The sequence below is a fragment of the Pristis pectinata genome, chromosome 8, assembly GCF_009764475.1.
Source record: "Pristis pectinata isolate sPriPec2 chromosome 8, sPriPec2.1.pri, whole genome shotgun sequence".
NCBI classification, from domain to species: domain Eukaryota; kingdom Metazoa; phylum Chordata; class Chondrichthyes; order Rhinopristiformes; family Pristidae; genus Pristis; species Pristis pectinata.
The window spans coordinates 4,247,591-4,266,896 of NC_067412.1; the positions used below are offsets into that span (position 1 = coordinate 4,247,591).

A 19,306-nucleotide genomic window follows, 5' to 3' on the forward strand; every position below is an offset into this window, starting at 1 on the left:
TGCCCCCACAATCTCTGTAGACAGTGCGTTCCACGCACCCACCACTCTCTGTGTAAAAAAACTTACCCCTGACATCCCCCTTATACCTTCCTCCAATCACCTTAAAATTATGTCCCTTTGTGTTAGCCATTGTCACTCTGGGAAAAAGTCTCTGACTGTCCACTCCATCTATGCCTTTTATCATCTTGTACACCTCTATCAAGTCACCTCTCATCCTTCTCTCCTAAGAGAAAAGTCCTAGCTCACTCAACCTATCCTCATAAGACATGATCTCCAATCCAGGCAGCATCCTGGTAAATCTCCTCTGCACCCTCTCTGAAGCTTCCACATCCTTCCTATAATGAGGTGACCAGAACTGAACACAATACTCCAAGTGTGGTCTAACCAGAGTTCTATAGAGCTTCTATGATGTTGTACCTTAACTTCTCGGCTCTTATATTTTATGCCCTGCCTGATGTAGGTAATTAGACAGAGCTTTCCAGGCTAATCCTGATCACAGTGTGAATTTTAGATACATTTGAAAAATCGTCAGTTGTGACCCCTGTATTTAAGTCTAAATCATTGATCAGAATCAGAAACAGAATCAGACTTATTATCACTGACTTAAATAATGTGAAATTTGTTGTTTTGTGGCAGCAGTACAGTGCAAACATAAAATTACTATAAATTACAAAACTAAATAAATAGTGCAAATAAAAAGAATAAAGAGGTAGTGTTCATGGGTTCAAGGACTGTTCAGAAATCTGATGGCGGAGGGGAAGAAGCTGTTTCTGAACCATTGAGGGTGGGCCTTCAGGCTCCTGTTCCTCTTCCCCGATGGTAGTAATGAGAAGAGGGCATGTCCCATATGGTGAGGGTCCTTAGTGATGGATGCCGCCTTCTTGAGGCACCGCCCCTTGAAGATGTCCTCGATGGTGGGGAGGGTTGTGCCCGTGATGGAGCTGGCTGAGTCTACAACCCTCTGCTGCCTCTTGCGATCCTGTGCATTGGAGTCTCCATACCAGGCTGTGATGCAACCAGTCAGAATGCTCTCCACCATACATCTGTAGAAATATGTGAGAATCAAACTCATAATGAAGTAGAGCTGCTGGCGTGCCTGCTTCATGATTGCATCAATGTGTTGGGCCCAAGATAGATCCTCTGAGATGTTGACACCTAGGAACATGAAGCTGCTCACCCTTTCCACTGCTGACCCCACAATTAGGACTGGTGTGTGTTCTCCCGACTTCCCCTTGCTGAAATCTACAATTAATTCCTTGGTCTTGCTGACGTTGAGTGTGAGGTTGTTTTTGCTACACCACTCAACCAGCCAATCTAGCTCCCTCCAGTGTGCCTCCTTGTCGCCATCTGAGGTTCTGCCAACAACAGTGGTGATACATATGTACCAAAAAGGAAGGGACCTGGAACTAAAATCTGTAGAACTGTTTATTATTGTCACTTTTACCGAGGTACAGTGAAAAACTTGTCTTGCATACCAATCATACAGATCAATTCATTGATCTGTATGAATGGTATGCAGGACGGTAGTGTAGCAATTAGCGTAATGCTATTACAGCGCCAGTGACCCGGGTTCAATTCCGCTGCTGTCTGTGAGGAGTTTGTACATTCTCCTCATGTCTGCGTGGGTTTCCTCCGGGTGCTCCGGTTTCCTTCCACATTCCAAAGACGTAAAAGTTAGGAAATTGTGGGCATGCTCTGTTGGCGCCGGAAGCGTGGTGACACTTGCGGGCTGCCCCCAGAACACTCTACATGTGACTAATAAAGATACCTTATCAACCCTCTCGACCTCAGCACCATTGAGGCAGACAGGAGCATGTGCACCACCCCCCTTCTTGAAGTCAATGACCAGTTCTTCTGTTTTGCTGATATTGAGGGAAAGGTTGTTGTCATGACACCATGTCACTAAGCTCTCTATCTCCTTCCTGTTCTCTGACTCATCATTATTTGAGATCCAGCCCACTACAGTGGTGTCATCTGCAAACTTGTAGATGGAGTTAGAGCACAATCTGGCCACGCAGTCGTGAGTTAACATCATAGGCATGTCACAGAGTATAATGGCAATATGTATATTCCACGATGTAAGTCCCTGTCATACAAAAAACTATATTTTATGGTACTTAACTATATAACAATATGTGTTTTATAATCAAACAGTAGAAACAAAAGATTGTTATTACTTTCTTTGAAAGGAAGTGTGAAAGGAAGTGGATCAAAAGGTGTTATTCAATCAGTTCTGCAACATAATGTGGAGCTTAATATTGCTTCACTTTTGGAGAAGATCCCAGAGGATGACAGACAAAATGAGGTTTTGCAGGTAAACAGAACTCTATCAAATTATTGAATTATAGATGCTGGAAATCTGAAATAAAAACAGAAAATGCCCGAAACATTCTGCGTGTCAGGCAGCATCTGTGGAAAGAGAAACAGAATTAACGTTTCTGGTCAAAGACCCCTCATCAGAACTGGGATGAGGTTGATTTTAGGTTGCAGGGAGGGTGGGGGAGGAATGGATAGGACAACGAGCATATCTCCGATGGTGTGTGACCAGGTTGTGCAAGTGATTCTAATGTTTACAGAGCTGTTAACAGATTAATGAAGAAGGTTAGAGAGAGAAAAAACAAATAAAAGAACATTTTACAGCTGTGAAGAGCTGTAGCTGAACCTGAAATCAAAAAGGAGGATGCTGGAAATGCCCAACAGATCAGGTATTATGTATAGAGATGGAAAAGCTGAGTTAATATTACAGATGGATTACATTAGAGCAGAACTGGCCAGATCTGGTACAAACAGAAAAAGCGAGTGATTGAGGCAGTCTGCTGGAGGAACTCAGTGGGTCAAGCAGCATCTGAGGGAGGAAAGGAATTGTCAAAGTTTTGGGTCAAAACCCTGCATGCAGATCCTGATGCAGATTTTCGACTGGAAATGTCGACAGTTCCCCCCCCCCCCACCACAGATGCTGCTCGCCCCGCTGAGTTCTTCCAGCAGATTGTTTGTTGCTCCAGGTTCCAGCATCTGCAGTCTCTTGTGTCTCCATACAATTGATTGAAATTGTTGAATTATTGAATTTTTAAGTCCTGAATGTGCAGAAGAGGAGGTGCTATTCCTCAAGCTCACACTGGACTTTTTTGGAAGGTGCTAGAGGCCACAAACAGATAGGTCAGAGTGGGAGTGGAATGCTGCCTGAATTGTTGAGTGTTTCCAGCAGTTTCTGTTTTATTCCAAATTACAAAATCTCGCACCTAAACTACTACCAATCTGAAATGACACTTTATTGATTTAATATAACTATTGGTGTCAACATTTCAGGATAATATAAATATGTTTCATTGCAATACATATTCCTCTAATAATTTAAAACTTGGCCTGCTCTTCTGCAGTTCAATTTGAACAACATATAAGATACCAAATTCACAGAAAGTTGGCTGTCTCCTCTCTCTATAACCAGTTACTGCCTCCCAGGTCCTGTGGCAAATCTACATTTACTTAACTATCATTATATTGGATATAGCAACCTCAGAGTACCTAAAAGAATAATCTTACTGGAATCATTCAACTATGAAATTTGATGTATCAATTATTAATTTCAGAATACTTTTGTGTTAGTTATCTATTTGCTGTCTATGTAAGAAAAATTAATGCTTTTGTACTGCATATCCAACTGATCTGCGGAATTCATCTGTCTGTTAATTACTTATCACTTTATTGAAGACCAGTTCCCAAGTTTCTGGCTCAGCTCCCATTCTACAGCCAAGTTTCACTCATCTTTCCTTGTCAACTCAGTCCACAAGCCCACACAGCTGCAGAGATCACATGGATCGGTTGGAGTGGCAGTCGGACTCACTAAGGAGCATACAGATGGAGACATAGATAGGAGTTTAAGTGAGACACAAGAAGGACTGCAGATGCTGGAAATCTGGAGCAACACACAAAAAATGCTGGAGGAACTCAGCAGGTCAGGCAGCATCTATGGAGGGAAATGAACAGTTGACGTCTCGGGCCGAGACCTTTCATCAGGACACTTGAAGTGTTGGAGAGGTCTTTGGCAGGTCGTAGAGAGCGAGACCCGGAACTATGGGAGGGAAAGAGACAGGGCCAGCAGGTATCTGCGCATAGAGGTGAGGATAGTGCATAGAATATGGCAGGAGAAGTGGAGAGAGAAGCAATCAATGGGTCCTGGTGAAGGGTCTCAGCCCAAAATGTCAACTGTTCATTTCCCTCCATAGACATTGCCTCACCTGCTGAGATCCTCCAGTATTTTTTGTGTGTTGCTAGGAGTTTAAGGGAGGTGGTTACATCGCAGGTTCAGCCAGATAGGTGGGTGACCGCTGGTAGCAGCAGGCAGATAGTGCAGGAGTCTCCTTGGCTATTCACCCTTCTAACAGATTTATCACTTTGGATACTGTTGGGGGGGTGGGTGGGTAGCCTCTTAGGAAATAGCAGCAGTGGCCAAATCAGTGGCACCATGACTGTCTCTGTTGTACAACAACGAAGGTCGAAGTCTAGGTGAGCGGTAGTGGAAGGGAGTCTATAGTCAGGGGCACGGGCATTTCTGTGGCTGCAAGCAAGACTCCAGGACGGTATGTTCCCTCCCTGGTGCCAGGATCAAGGATGTCTCTGAGTGGAGTTCTGAAAGGGGAGGGAGAGTAGCCATGGACCATCTTGGTACTAATGGCATAGGCAGGAAGAGAGGTGAGGTCCTCATAGAGAATTTAGTGAGTTAGGTAGAAAGTTAAAAAGCAGAATCTATAGGGTTGTAATCTCAGGATCACTCCCTGTGCCACGTGCTAATGAGGCAGAAATAGGAACTTAGTACAGTTAAATGTACGGCTAAAGAGTTGGTGTAGGAGGAAGGGCTTTAGATACCTGGATCATTGGGATGTCTTCCAGGGCAGACGAGAAGGATGTGTGGCATCTAAACTGGAAGGGGAGCAATATCCTTGCAGGGAGGTTTGCTAGTGGTACTTGGGAGGATTTAATCTAATGTGGCAGTGGGGTGGGAACTGGAGCAGTAGGTTAGCAAGTGGAATGATTGAGCAGAAGGTAGAAGTTAAGAATAAAAGCAAGAACAGTCAGGGCAATGCACATTGCAGGAATGATGGTCTGTATTTATTTTAATAGAAGAAGTATAATGGGTAAGGCAGATGAGCTTTGAGCCTGGATTAGTACAAGGAGCTTGTCTATTATAGTCATTACAGGATCTTGGCTGAGAGAAGAGCAGGATGGCAGTTCAACATTCCAGGGTACAGATGTTTTAGATGTGACAGAGAGGGATGTAAAAAAGGTGGGGGAGTTGCATTACTGATTAGGATCTGGAGGCTTTAGAAAAGGTGCAAAAGAAGTTTGTTGGATTGCAGTGTATTAGCTGTAAGGAGAGGTTGGACAAACTTGGATTGCTTTCTCTGGAGTGTCAGAGGCTGAGGGACAGTATATGAAATTATGGGAGGCATAGATAGGATATATATACCAAATCTTTTTCTAAGGGTGGAAATGTCAAATACTAGAGGACATAGGTTTAAGGTGAGAGGGGTAGAGTTTAAAGGAGATTTGTGAGGTAAGTTTTTACACAGAGAGTAGTAGGTGCCTAGAACATGCTACCAGGGGAGTTGGTAGCAGCAGATACGATAGCAACATTTGAGAGGCATTCAGACAGACAAATGAACAGCCAGGGAATAGAGGGAAATGGACAATGTTCAGGCAGATGGGATTGGTTTAACTTGGCATGGTCAGCACAGACATGGTGGGCTGAAGGGTCTGTTCCTGTACTGTACTGTTCTATATTCTTTGTTCTTTGTCCTTCATCAAATGCCTCTCTCACCTCATGATGACCTCTGCTAAAATTTTATAAAGTTACTTTATTGAAGTTCAATGTTACGCGACCTTAGTTTTGTTTTGTGCAGTTAGAGTATGCTATTCTTCGACATTTCACACAACTGAAGAGAATCTACAGTTTCTACAGTAGTCTGGGACATCAGCAATCACTGGATAATACCTTCTTAATGAGCCAGCTCCAGTTCTGGCGTTTTCTGAAAGACTGCAAATTTCACCATTATGGTTTGAGCCTGGCTAACATGGATAGAATCCTTCATGGTAATTAAATCTTCTTCAGAGTTTACCCAGTTTTGTTCTGAATGATAGTGCTGACATATTATAGCCAATAACTAACAGATTTTCCCTTTGGAATACTACTGGGGCTAATGGTTCCTCAAGGGAGTGCAGCCAGAGTTTGCATAGATAGGGAGTGCAGTCAGAGTAGGGTGGATAGACAGGTGTCTCTGTGGCCGTGGATGTGATTCCAGGATGGTGTTGCCTCATTGGTGAAGGATGTCACTGAACAGTTGCAAATTATCATGAAAATGGAGACATTTAAGAAGCATTTAGACAGACACTTGAACAGGCAGGGAATGGAGGGATACAGACCACGTGCTGGCAGACTTCAGTTTAACTTGGTATTGGTGGCACAGGTATCATGGACTGAAGGGCCTGTTCCTGTGTTATACTGTTCTATGTTCTATGTGTGGGAGAGTGAAGAACTAGAAGTTGTGGTCCACATCAGTACCAATGACATAGGTAGAAGAAGAGATGAAGGTTTGTGAATAAATTTTAGGAACCTAAAAAAAGAGATTAAAGAACAAGTCTTTAAAGTCAGTAATCTCAGGATTTCTACCAGTGCATGTGATAACACATGCAAGAATAGGAGTACAGAGTAAGTGAACATGTGGCTAAAGGGATGGTACGGGAGGGAGGGCTTTAGATTTCTGAGGCAGGTGTACAAATTGGATGGGTTACACTTCAGCTGGATGTCAGGTGAGGGTTTGCTAGTGTTATTGGGTTAGGGTTTAAACAAGCTTGGCTGGAGGATGGGAACTCCAAAGGAAATTCGGAAAGGGGAGAAACAAAGCAAGAGGAGGAAGTTAGAAAAGTAGTAAACAAAATAAATGGGCAGCGTAAACAAAGCTCAGCAGCAGCCAGGTCAAAGTATGGAAGCATGTTAAAACAATAGAAGTAAAGACGCTTCATCTACATGTCCACAGCAAGGTCGATACTTAGGGTTGAGATCAAAACGATCTTGCCTCAGCAGGTCACGATGTAGAATTAGAATCAGGCCACTTTGAATGAAGTTACAATTCTGGTGGCAAATCATGGGCAGTTCTGAGCAATGGATATGTGATCACAAGAAGAATCTCTTGCAGATTGAAGAGAGAGATCAGACTGCCATCCCATTGGGTGGAATCTAGGTCCCAAAAGTGACCGAGTTAATAGAATGTAAGAAAATAAGAAATTGAAGCAGAAGTTGGCCATTGGGTTCCTCAAACCTGCTCTATCATTCTATAAAATCGTGGCTAATCTTGTGCCTCTCTTTCTAGTCTGACCTCATATCTCTTGATTTCCTTAGTGTTCAGAAGTCTAAAAGTCTTATTAGTTTTCTTTTAATTTAGTGTCAAGGGTGCCCTAGATCATTGTGCTACTGCCTTATTCAACAGCAGAGTCAAAAGGAAAGTCATTGTTGTCATATAATTATCCAATTAGAGTACATAAAATATTTGGACTAGAATGCAAACCTTGAAATTTTACAAAGGATACGTCATATTCTATTTTTAAAAAATTATTGTTTTGGAATTAAGAATGCTGTACAGGTAGTTAACGTGTGTTGCCATAACGCGAATTGGTTATAATGCTTCGATGAATTAGGTGACACTATTTGCATTATGTAGGCCGCATTGGTTTTCACATGATCACAATCAGAAAAGCCTGTTTAAATCTGTGCTTTGAAGGCAACTACAACCTGTTCTGCTATAATGGGACTTTCTTATAATGTAAGGTTTCTTAGGGACATAACTATTGCATATTATCAGAACTACCTGTACTCATAAGGACTGACCATGATCTCTGCAGTGTTATAAATTCAGAATATTATGAAAATGTTAAATACTTATCCCCCGGGCATGATACATGTAAAGCCACTAATCTTCTGTCTTTTGCAGAACAATTCACTACAGTGGAGGATACTCACTCTCCGTTTGATACATTATTGCTGGGGAAGTTCCTGAGCTACCTTGTTATCCTGGCATACCACATTTACCACAAAGAACATGAGTAAGAGACCATTATTTAGTCCCTGAAAATTGCTGAAAATTACCTACCCATATATATTATTTAAATATTGTCTATAATTAGTGGTTGTTATATGTTTTTCAAATCTTCAAAAATTAATTCAATGTAACTGCTCTCCCATTTCCACCTAAAGTTTAATATTCCCTGCTTTAAATAAAATCATTCTTTGTGCATCAACTCTTTTAAAATATTATCTGGAATTACTTGACTGAGCACTGTTGTGAGATTTAAGGAATGCTGACCACTCTTACAACATTGAGCTGCATTCAAGAAAGCCATTTAGCATAATAAACATAGTATTACACCTCATCTATTGTAGCATTCTCAAACTGAACAGACACCATTTGCCATAGTAATGATATTCTCATTTCAGAGGCCAGCATCCAATTCTTGAAGCTTGCTTTTCCAAGCTAGTGACTGACAATCTTATTCCTTATGCCTGCACTGTTAATGGTATGTATAATCTAAATATGCCTCTGGTATTTTACTTAATTCAAAAATCATGTAATGTGGGGTTGTCAACAGTGTAAAAGCATTATGAAGATTCTTAATGCTGATATGCAACCCATGAATGTGGTGGCTGTTCTATTTGTAAGTTGTGAATCATGTCAAGTGACTCCTCTATGAGCATTGTCTTATCAGTCATTCTTCCTCTGCTTGTGAATACTAAAGTATGAAACAACATTGTACACTGGCCTGCCTAACTCCTAAATCATGCCATTTATTCGTATAATTGGTAATGTTTTGTTGCTTTCAATGTGCAGTTCAGAAGTGGCTTGCACAGGGAAGGGCAGGTATTTTCTGGCTTTATAATTTCTACATAACACATAATACCAGCACTCTTGCCACAGCCCAGACAGTCTTCAGTTGTGTATGTTCTCCATCCCCAAACTATAGCCTCTGGAAACTCAGGCCTGTTGAAGGGGACCTGTCTGAAAGTAGAGTACAGGTCAAGGAGATAATCATGTGGGGAGATGAGGCGAGGTCAAGGTGAGGATTGCATGCAGTGTTGGGGGGGGGGGGGGGATGGGGAGAAAAACCATGGAGAGCGATGTTGGGTAGATGATGGTGGAGGGAGCCCATGGGAGGTAGGACAGGCATTCACAGGGATTGGGCAGGTAATGGGTATGAGTGAGTTGGGCAGATAATGTGGGGATCAGCTGGGCAAATGATGAGGGAGGTGATGTGGATGGGGTGGGACGTTGGGAGCAGGGGAGATGATGGACTGTGCTGGGGGCATTGACAGCAGGCGTACGGAGGTTTTGGGGGTGATGGTAATGATGGAATATTTAAAAAAGGCACCTAGCTGAAGGGAAATCAATAGTTTGTAGAAGCTGCCCAGGTAGGATTGGGCACTTTCACTACTAACAAAACAGGCCTTGATTCTCAATTTAAAATGAACTTCTGTGTTTATGCACATAGAATTTTGCACAAGTGATGTCAAAGGAATATTGCATGTGATTTAACGGTTCCTATGGTGCCCAGCAATTCCTTGCACTGGTGCAGCATGTGTAAGGAAGTGCCGGTGACAATTTCCACTCATGGTTTTCTGTTCCAACTTGATAAAGGCCATCCAAACCCAAATCTTTGAGCACCCTGCTCTATGCATGCTCATTATACACAGGTTCTTCCAAGTACACTTCTGATGGTATTTGTCCAGTGAAAATACAAGTTTACATTTTGTTAAGAGAAGTTTCACTTGACATTTTTATACAAAAAAATTATAATCTCCAACTCAAAAGCTAAACAATTAGTTTACTGAGGAGTAGGTGATGGAATATCCCTACAATAGTGAGTGATATACAGAGTGTATACATTACTTTTGGAATGTTTTTCCATCTTTTAATAACTTATGAACATTATTGGCATGGGTAATTTGATTAAATTTTTATTGTTTTGGAATCCAAATGAAATATTCGGATGGGAAGGGGAACGCCGTCAGGCAAGGGGATATTTCAAAGAGATTGAGAGATAACACAATAGATGCAACCAACCTTGCCGTTTTCTCTTTGGTCTCTGATTCCTGATGGATTTCCATTTGATGCAGGGAGTTTATTTCAACAACACGAAAGTACTACAATCACACTTGGCTACGCAAATAAATGCTGGGAGGTGTACAGAGCCTATTGTGAACAAAACCGTAGGCCACCCAACACCAGTATCATGACAATGAGACACTTCCTGTGGATGCTCAAGGTACATGTTTGACCTGATCTGTACAACAAAGATATATATCATGATAGGATATTAAAATTAGGAATATTATCAATCACTGACTATCAGATATTGTTTTAGTATTTCAAGATTTGGATCTCATCTTGAATATTAGCTTCAGCTGCAATTCAGTGTCTGACATTTTATGTTTAGGAGTATGTTCTGTCCTCCTTAAGGTCATGCTCTATGATTTGGATACCCTAAGGATATAAAGATGGTTCTCCCTTATGGTTTGAAGATAAATTGGTGACTTTTGCATATTTGTTTATTAAATCTTTAAAGGGGGCTCAGAGAAAGCACAAAATAATGATAAGAGGTGACTATATGGAACAACAGTTACAATCAGACTCATTTAGTTCAATCAGTACGACTTGTTTTTTTGTAATATTATAACATGATAAATGTATCTTATTTTCCACATCACTGTTAGTTCTTAAGCAAAATAACTACTAAGGCTGTCCAAACCTAGCCAACATTTTTATCGTTTTGTATTATTTGACAGCTGTTGATGACTTTCTCTATTTGTTGTCATTCTCTGTTCATAGTTAGAAAAGGATTTCTGGTGTAAGATGTTTTTCAGCTACTGTGACAGCCTAACAATTTATTCTAATGAAAAGTCTTTGAACTGAAATATTAATGATGTTTTCCCTCTACAGATATATAATGACTTGCTAAGTATTTCTAGTAATTTCAGTTTTAAAAACAATTTGCTTACAGTCTATGGGGAAACAACATGAGAGCTTAGCTCATTAGTACTTTATCCACAAATTATTTGCATTTTAAAAATCATGTGAATATCATGTCCTAAAAATGCAACATCTGAAATTTTCATTTTTCCCCAAAGGATTAATGGAGATCACTCCATTTCCAGTTTAATTTTGTTCACAAAAGTGCAGCTTTAGGAAGATTAATTGCAATTTGGAATCCTCCTGAGAAGTGATATAATGGGATGATTTTTCACATTATCTTTGCTCTGCAGAAGATTAATTTCATTAAAAACATATGACCTTTTCAAACAATTGAATGGGTGATGCAGGGAGCTCATGCAGTAAAATCCAACATGTGAGAAATGCAAGTGGTAACCCAATAGATACCCACTGGAAGCACTCAACAAACCACGTAGATTGAACTCCACCTTCCATAGTGCAGGAAGGTGGAGGAATTCCTTGTGTTCTCAGGAAAGACAATTGATCACAGTATATACTATGGCAGCACCTGGAAGGGAACCTTGATGAGGAGGCAATGAAGAGAGCCTGTATTCTGTAGGCAGTGGTCATGTAAATGGGGCTAATGCAGGTCCTGATGCAGGATCTCAATCCAAAACATCAACTCACACCTTTTGCCTCTTCGAATGCTGCTTGACCTGCTGAGCTCTTCCAGTGTTCAGTTTTTTGTTCCAGATTCCAGCATCTGCAGCCTCCTTTGTCTTCTCCAAATGGGACTCCTTTGGTTTCAGGCACAGACCTTCAAAACTAGCGCAGGCTGGGTCATAAAGTAGTAATTTTATTTCAAAATAATGAAGGCACTATTAAATTATTTGTCATTGGAGGTCCACTGAAGGCAGTTTTAATAGAAATCTGGAAATTAAGCAGTCCAGTTTTCATATATCTCTCCTGAAAATGTTGACCACTTATTGGTGCTAAAATCACTTTTAAGACCATCTCGAAGTACCTATTCTTCATGTGTGGGCCAAGACAGTAAACTCAGCATGTATCTAGACAGCCAGGTACAATCCTAACCTAACCCAATGACATTCATCGCATCAGGGTTGAGCAGATAATCAAGAGCAAGGTCCTTAGAAAATTACTCTGACTCTTTAATGAAGGGAAGAGTCATGTTAAATAGAATCCAAAATTTTATAATTAGAAATTGCAGCATTTTGTACATTCACTTTTTCTTATATTTATCTAAACAAATGCATTTATCCCACTTTTTATCTTATTCTGTAAATGCAGGACCTAAATTTATTGAGCAAGCACTTAACAGCAACTTGTACTATAGAGATCTTGTCTCAGGATAACCCTGCAGTGTCTGACGGAACTTACAATAACATGGACATTGAGGTACGTTTTGTTCATTGAGTCTTAATTAAATGGTTTAACTCTAACTTTCTGCCTCCTAGACAAGAGTTCTAGCAAATACACCAAAATGTTCCGTTGTATAAATTAAAGCATATTTTTCCGTGCAAAATTTGACTGCTGCATTTAACTAAGATGCAACAGTAACTGCATTACAGTAGTTCATGATTAGTAGTGTAGTACTTAAGGGTTTCCTACATAGAGTCATAGAATCATACAGCATGGAAACAGACCCTTTGGCCCAACTGGTCCATGCCAACCAAGATGCCCATCCAAGCTAGTCCCATTTGCCTGCGTTTGGCCCAATACCTTCTAAGCCTTTCCTATCCATATACTTGTCCAATTGTCTTTTAAAAGTTGTTATTGTACCTGCCTCAACCATTTCCTCTGACAGCTCATTACACATAGGTACCACCCTCTGTGTAAAAAAAAAGTTGCCCCCAATTTCCTATTAAATCTTTCCCCTCTCACCTTAAACTTATGCCCTTAAGTTCTTGATTTCCCAACCCAAGGAAAAAGACTGAGTGCATTCACCCTATGTATGCCTGTCATGATTTTATATACCTCTATAAGATCACCTTTCAGTCTCCTATGTTCCAAGGAAAAAAGTCCTAGCCTGTCCAACCTCTCCCTATAACTCAGTCCCACAAGTCCTGGAAACGTCCTTGTAAATCCTTTCTGCACTCTTTCCAGTTTAATAACATCTTTCCTATTAGCAGGGTGACCAAAACTGAACACAATACTCCAAGTGCAGGTTCACCAGCGTCCTGTACAACAGCACCATAACCTCCCAACTTCTATATTCAATGCCCTGACTGAAGAAGTGTTCCAAAAACCTTATTCACCACCCTATCTACCTGTGACTTCACTTTCATGGGACCATGTACCTGAACTCCAAGGTCCCTGCACAATACCACCTATTTTAGTGTCATCTGCAAACTTACTAATCATTTCTTGTACATTTTCATCTAAATCATTGATATGGATGACAGACAACAATGGGCCCAGCACTGACCCCTGAGGCACACCACTTGTCAAGGGGCCTCCAGTTCGAGAAACTACCTTCCACCATCACACTCTGCTTCCTACCATCAAGACAAATCTGTATCCAATTAGCCAGTTCTCCCTAGGTTCCATGCGATCTAACCTTCAGAGTAGCCTACCATGTGGAACCTTATCAAAGGCCTTACTGAAGTCCATATGGACCATATCTACCGCCCTGCCCTCATTGACTTTCTTGGTCACATCATCAAAAAACTAAATCAAGTTCGTAAGACATGATCTCCCTCACACAAAGCTGTGCTAACTACTACCCCTAATCAACCCCTGTATTTCCAGATGCATGTACATCTCATACCTCAGAATCCTCTCCAGTAACTTACCTACCACAAAGGTTAGGCTTACTGGTCTATAGTTCTCAGGTTTCTCTTTGAAGCCTTTCTCAAATAAAGACATAATTTTCGCTATCCTCCAGTCTACTAGCACCTCACCTTTGGCTAGCCCTGATACAAGTATCTTAGCAACGGCTCCCGCAATTTCTTCTCTAGTGTCCCACTGTGTTTTTGGATAAACTTGGTGAGGCCCTGGAGATTTGTCTACCTTCATACAGTTTAAGATGTACAGCTCTTCCTCTACTATAATGTGGACTATCCCCAAAACCTCCCCATTAACTATCTGTAGTTCTGAAGTCTTCATGTCTTTCTTAATGGTAAAAACAGAAGAGAAATATTCATTGAGTATCTTGTACATCTCCTGCAGCTCCACACATAGATGTCCACTTTGGTTTTTGAGGGGCCCTATTCTCTCCCTAGTTACTCTTTTACCATTAATATACATAAAATCTCTTTGGAATCTCCTTAATCTTCTCTGCCAAAGCTATCTCACACCCCCTTTATGCCCTCCTAATTTCCTTCTTGAGTACACTCCTGCATCTCCTATAATCCTCCAGGGATTCGCTTGATCCCAGCTGCTTGTACCTGACCCATGCCTCCTTTTTCCTGGCCAGGGCCTCAAACTCTCTTGTCATCTAAGGTTCCCTACTCCTGCCAGCCTTGCCCATCATTCTAACAGGAACACGCAGACCCTGAGCTCTTGCTATCTTGCTTTTAAAAGCCTCCCACTTGCCGGAGGTCCCTTTGACCACAAACAACTTATTTCTAATCAACCTTTGCAAGCTCCTGTCTCAAAACTTGCCTTGCCCTAATTTAGAACTTGAACCTATGGACCAGTTCTGTCCCTTTCTATAACTATTTTAAAATTAATAGAACTATGGTCACTATTCCCAAAGTGCTCCCCCACTGTCACCTCGGTCACTTGCCCCACCCTATTACCCAACAGTAGATTGAGTTTGCCCTCTCCCTATTGGGGCCCTCTATATATTGCTTGAGGAAACTTTCCTGAACACACTTAACAAATTCCACCCTATCTAAGCCATTAACATTATGGCAGCCCCAGTCTATGTTAGGAGAGTTAAAATCCCCTCCTATGATAACCCTATTATTCTTGCAACTCTGCACAATCTCCCCACATATTTGTTCTTCTAATTCCCATTGACCTATTTGGGGGCCTATAGTACAACCCCAACAAGGTGATCATCCCCTTCTTATTTCTCAGCTCCACTCATAAAACCTCACTGGATAATCCTTCAGTAATTTCATCTCTGACTACTGCTGTGATGTTCCCCTTAATCAAAAATACAACTCCCCCTCCTCTCCTTCCTCCACCTCTATCCTACCTAAAGCAAATGTATCCTGGAACGTTAAGCCGCCAGTCATGTTCCTCCCTTAGCCATGTTTCCATAATGGCAGTAATATTCCAGTCCCACATAGCTAGCTATGACCTGAGTTCATCTGCCTTACCCATCAGATCTCTTGCATTGAAATAAATGCAATTTAATCCAATAGACTTCCCTAGCCTGCTCCCATACTCCTGCCTGTCTTGTCTATCCAACTTGCTGTCGCTGACTTCTGTATCACTTTCCAGCCTCTCATTTGCCTCCCTGCTGCTTAGGATCTCATGCCCCCACCAATGTAGTTTAAACCCTCCCTAGTAGCACCAGCAAATCTGCCTGCCAGGATATTGGGCCCCCTCCAGTTCAAGTGCAACCCATCCCTCTTGTACAGGTCACCGCTGCCTCAGAAGAGATTCCAATGGTCCAAAGATCTGAAAACCTGCCCCCTGCAACAATTTTTCAGCCACGCATTTATTTGCCATATTCTCATATTCTTGCCCTCACTAGCACATGGCACTGGAAGTAATCCAGAGATTATTACTCTCAAGATCCTGCTTTTTAACTTCTTTCCTAGCTCCCTATATTCACTCTCTTTGTAATTTCTTTTATTTTCAAATTGCTATGGAAGTCTCAAAAGCAAACATGAAAGCAAGGTCTTAGTAAGTATATTATACGGTACAGTTAACATGAGCAACATTTTTTTTGCAGATGGTTTTCTTAGAATTTTTGGAAGCCCTCCTCTCATGTGCAGCAGTATATGTGACTAAAAGAATGCTTGAGAATTCAGAAGCATCCTCTACCAGGTCAAGTGGTGTGAATCTAACACTTGTAGTAAATGCTACGTCTGCTCAACCAAGACAAGAACCTTCAGAGCAGGTAATCAAATACCTTTGATTTCTTTTTTTAAATAGAAGTTGCTGTTTAATACCAAACCAAATAAGAACAAATACCTCGTGTGGATAAATTTTCTTTCTGTACATTACATCTTGCCCTCACTAAAATCTGTCAGGTTTAATTTATAGAGTCATAGAATGATGCAGTGCAGAAGGAGGCCGTTTGATCTCTTGGGCTCCTGGGGGCTCTTTGAAAAAGCTAGCTCTTTATTCCTGTTACTTTCACCTATCCAGGACAAAGCAGCCCACAATTTGTACTCCATCAATCATTTTAGCATTCTTGCCTCCAGCACCAGTGCACAATGGCAGCAGCGTGCACCATATACAAATAGCAATGCTCTGCTCATTCCAGCATCTCCCAAACCCTTGACCTCCACCACCAAGAAGGTCAAGGGCAGCTGGCACATGAGAACACCATCAACAGGTGTTCTCCTGCAACCATTTTGACTTGAAACTGAACTGAAATACACTGAAGATCACCGTGTCTGCCCTGTTTCCCCTCACGTCCTTTTATCCAACTACTTTGGGAATAGATCCATTAAGAGAGGATGACCTTTGCAGTACACGACCAATGTGTGGCAGTCACAATGATTCTCTGTGGTCTTTACAATTAATATGGTGAGTTTCAGTTGGGAATTGATCTGACACTAACATTAAAGGCAATGATGTTGTGACAGATCTAAATTAGTCCAACTTGCTGTCGCTGACTTCTGTATCACTTTCCAGCCTCTCATTTGCCTCCCTGCTGCTTAGGATCTCATGCCCCCGCCAATGTAGTTTAAACCCTCCCTAGTAGCACCAGCAAATCTGCCTGCCAGGATATTGGGCCCCCTCCAGTTCAAGTGCAACCCATCCCTCTTGAAGGCATCAGTCCACTGATACTTACACATAGGGACCAACAGTGCAGAAATGTGAGGTTTATTTCAGCATTGTAATATTTCTTCAAAGCAATAAACCATTGTCTATACAGGGGTAGAATTAACACTGTACTAAGTCCAAACTTAGTTGAGAGAATGATGATCTGAACCCACTGAACAACACAAAGAGAACTTGTATAAGATGCGAGAGATTAAAATGTAAGTAAAAGCAAAAGACAATTTTCTAGATATTCCAGTATGTAAGTAAAAGCAAAAGACAATTTTCTAGATATTCCAGTATGATAAATTAATAAGAAAAGCTTTGGAAATGTTGATAGGTTTCCAAAGTTCCTGTAGCAGTGTGCTTCAGATGGGCTAGTTGTGGCAAATACCATTCAGTGAACTTCATTCTTTCCTGTTACACTGGAGTTGTTGCAGAGTATTTTGCTCTTATATATCTCTTAATGCTGAGCGCAGCGTGAAGGGGACCGTGGAATGTCCTATGGCAGGCAGCCTGCCGTCCTGTGAACTGGGAAGTGTGCGTGATCCTAAAGTTTATACCAAAAATCGAGAAACAGGAAATAAATTCAAAGGCAAATTTCAAACTTTATCTGTCCAAGTGTCTGATTTTCCCAGATGAAGACCCAAGCTGTGTGTCTGTATAACCCTATCATTCCAGTAACCCACAATGAAAAATTCTAACAAAATGCTTTTATTAGCAATATCCCATGCCACGGAGTTTCAGTGCCTACTATTTGATTGTCTTTAAGTGATATTGAACAAAAATATGTATTGAAAAATCCTTTAAATTAATCAGCAGGTCATTGTCCAAGGACACATTTCTCCAGAACCAAATGGACGTAGTGTAAAATCCCTCGCGAAGAAGCGTGGAGAGACTAATGGAAGCACTTCAAGGAGATCAGAGGTTTGTATGGTGATTATGGATTTCATTTACTCATAAGCAGAATTGATCTAAAAATAGGTTCTTTTCCTAATGCATTTTCTTTGTGCCAAATATTGTCCTGTGAAGATGATAACTCCTTTCCTGGTTACAGTTACGTAGCAGCAGCCAACTCACCGGAAGTACAGGCTTTGCTAGGTTGTTTTATTTTGTATGTAAGCCTGAAGCTTGATTGGGCCAATGCACTTCTCAGCTGTTACACAGTTTTGGCAGAGTGGGGTTCAGTTAAAAGCTGACAATCAGGAGGACAAACTCTGATTGTTAACTGATGTAAATAAGTTCTGGATATCAGCACACATATCAACAATCTCGATTGATAGATCACCTGCAAAATACAAAAAAGAAAGCCAAGATGCTGCATGGAAGCATGGGAAATATAATGGACACTGAGCCAGTGAAGGAGATTTTATATTCCCGTTTGTAGTCTCCTTATGGTCCTCTTTACAACTTACTTTCCTACCTATCTTTGTGGCCATCAATAAATTTAACTTTGGTGCTTCATACAAGTCATTTTATATTATAGAAATTGAGGCCGCAGAACCAATCCCTGTGACTCACCACTCTTACATCTTGACATCGAGAAGACCCATTTATGCTTCCAAACCACTGGCCAGCCAATCATCTATCCTTCCCATTATGTTACCTCCTACAACATAGAACATAGAACATTACAGCACAGTACAGGCCGATAACAGCAGTGTTGTGCCAACATTTTATCCTGCTCTAAGATCTATCTAACCCTTCCCTCCCACATAGCTCCCCATTTCTCTATCATTCATGTGCCTATCTAAGAGTCTCTTAAATGTCCCTAATGTATCTGCCCCCACAACCTCTGTAGGCAGTGTGTTCCACGCACCCACCACTCTCTGTGTAAAAAAATTTACCCCTGACATCCCCCTTATACCTTCCTCCAGTCACCTTAAAATTATGTCCCTTCGTGTTAGCCATTGTCACCCTGGGAAAAAGACTCTGACTGTCCGCTCGATCTATTCCTCTCATCTTCTTGTAAATATCTATCAAATCACCTCTCATCCTCCTTCTCTCCAAAGGGAAAAGCCCTAGCTCGCTCAACCTATCCTCATAAGACATGCTCTCCAATCCAGGCGACATCCTGGTAAATCTCCTCTGCTCCCTCTCTAAAGCTTCCACATCCTTCCTATAATGAGGCAACCAGAACTGAACACAATACTCCAAGTGTGGTCTAACCAAAGTTTTATCAAGCTGCAGCATCACCTCACGGCTCTTGAACTCAATACCCCGACTAATGAAGGCCAACACTCCATGCGCCTTCTTAACAACCCTATCGACCAGCACAGCAACCTTAAGGAATCTATGGACATGGACCCCAAGGTCTCTCTGTTCCTCCACACTGCTAGGAGTCCTGCCATTAACCTTGTATTCTGCCTTCAAATTCGATCTCCCGAAGTGTATCACTTCACACTTTTCCGCTGCAACATCTC

General features: G+C 41.4%; 1 protein-coding gene across 1 annotated transcript in view; it reads left to right on the forward strand.

Moving 5' to 3' along the window:
- rsph10b (radial spoke head 10 homolog B) overlaps positions 1-19,306 on the forward strand; it is a 43,676-nt gene that overhangs the window by 15,266 nt on the left and 9,104 nt on the right. The window contains exons 9-16 of the mRNA XM_052021229.1: positions 2,194-2,314; positions 5,883-6,087; positions 7,983-8,094; positions 8,486-8,565; positions 10,160-10,308; positions 12,282-12,389; positions 15,844-16,011; positions 17,703-17,810. Coding sequence (XP_051877189.1) covers positions 2,194-2,314; positions 5,883-6,087; positions 7,983-8,094; positions 8,486-8,565; positions 10,160-10,308; positions 12,282-12,389; positions 15,844-16,011; positions 17,703-17,810 — 1,051 coding nt within the window. The remainder of the gene's footprint in view (positions 1-2,193; positions 2,315-5,882; positions 6,088-7,982; positions 8,095-8,485; positions 8,566-10,159; positions 10,309-12,281; positions 12,390-15,843; positions 16,012-17,702; positions 17,811-19,306) is intronic.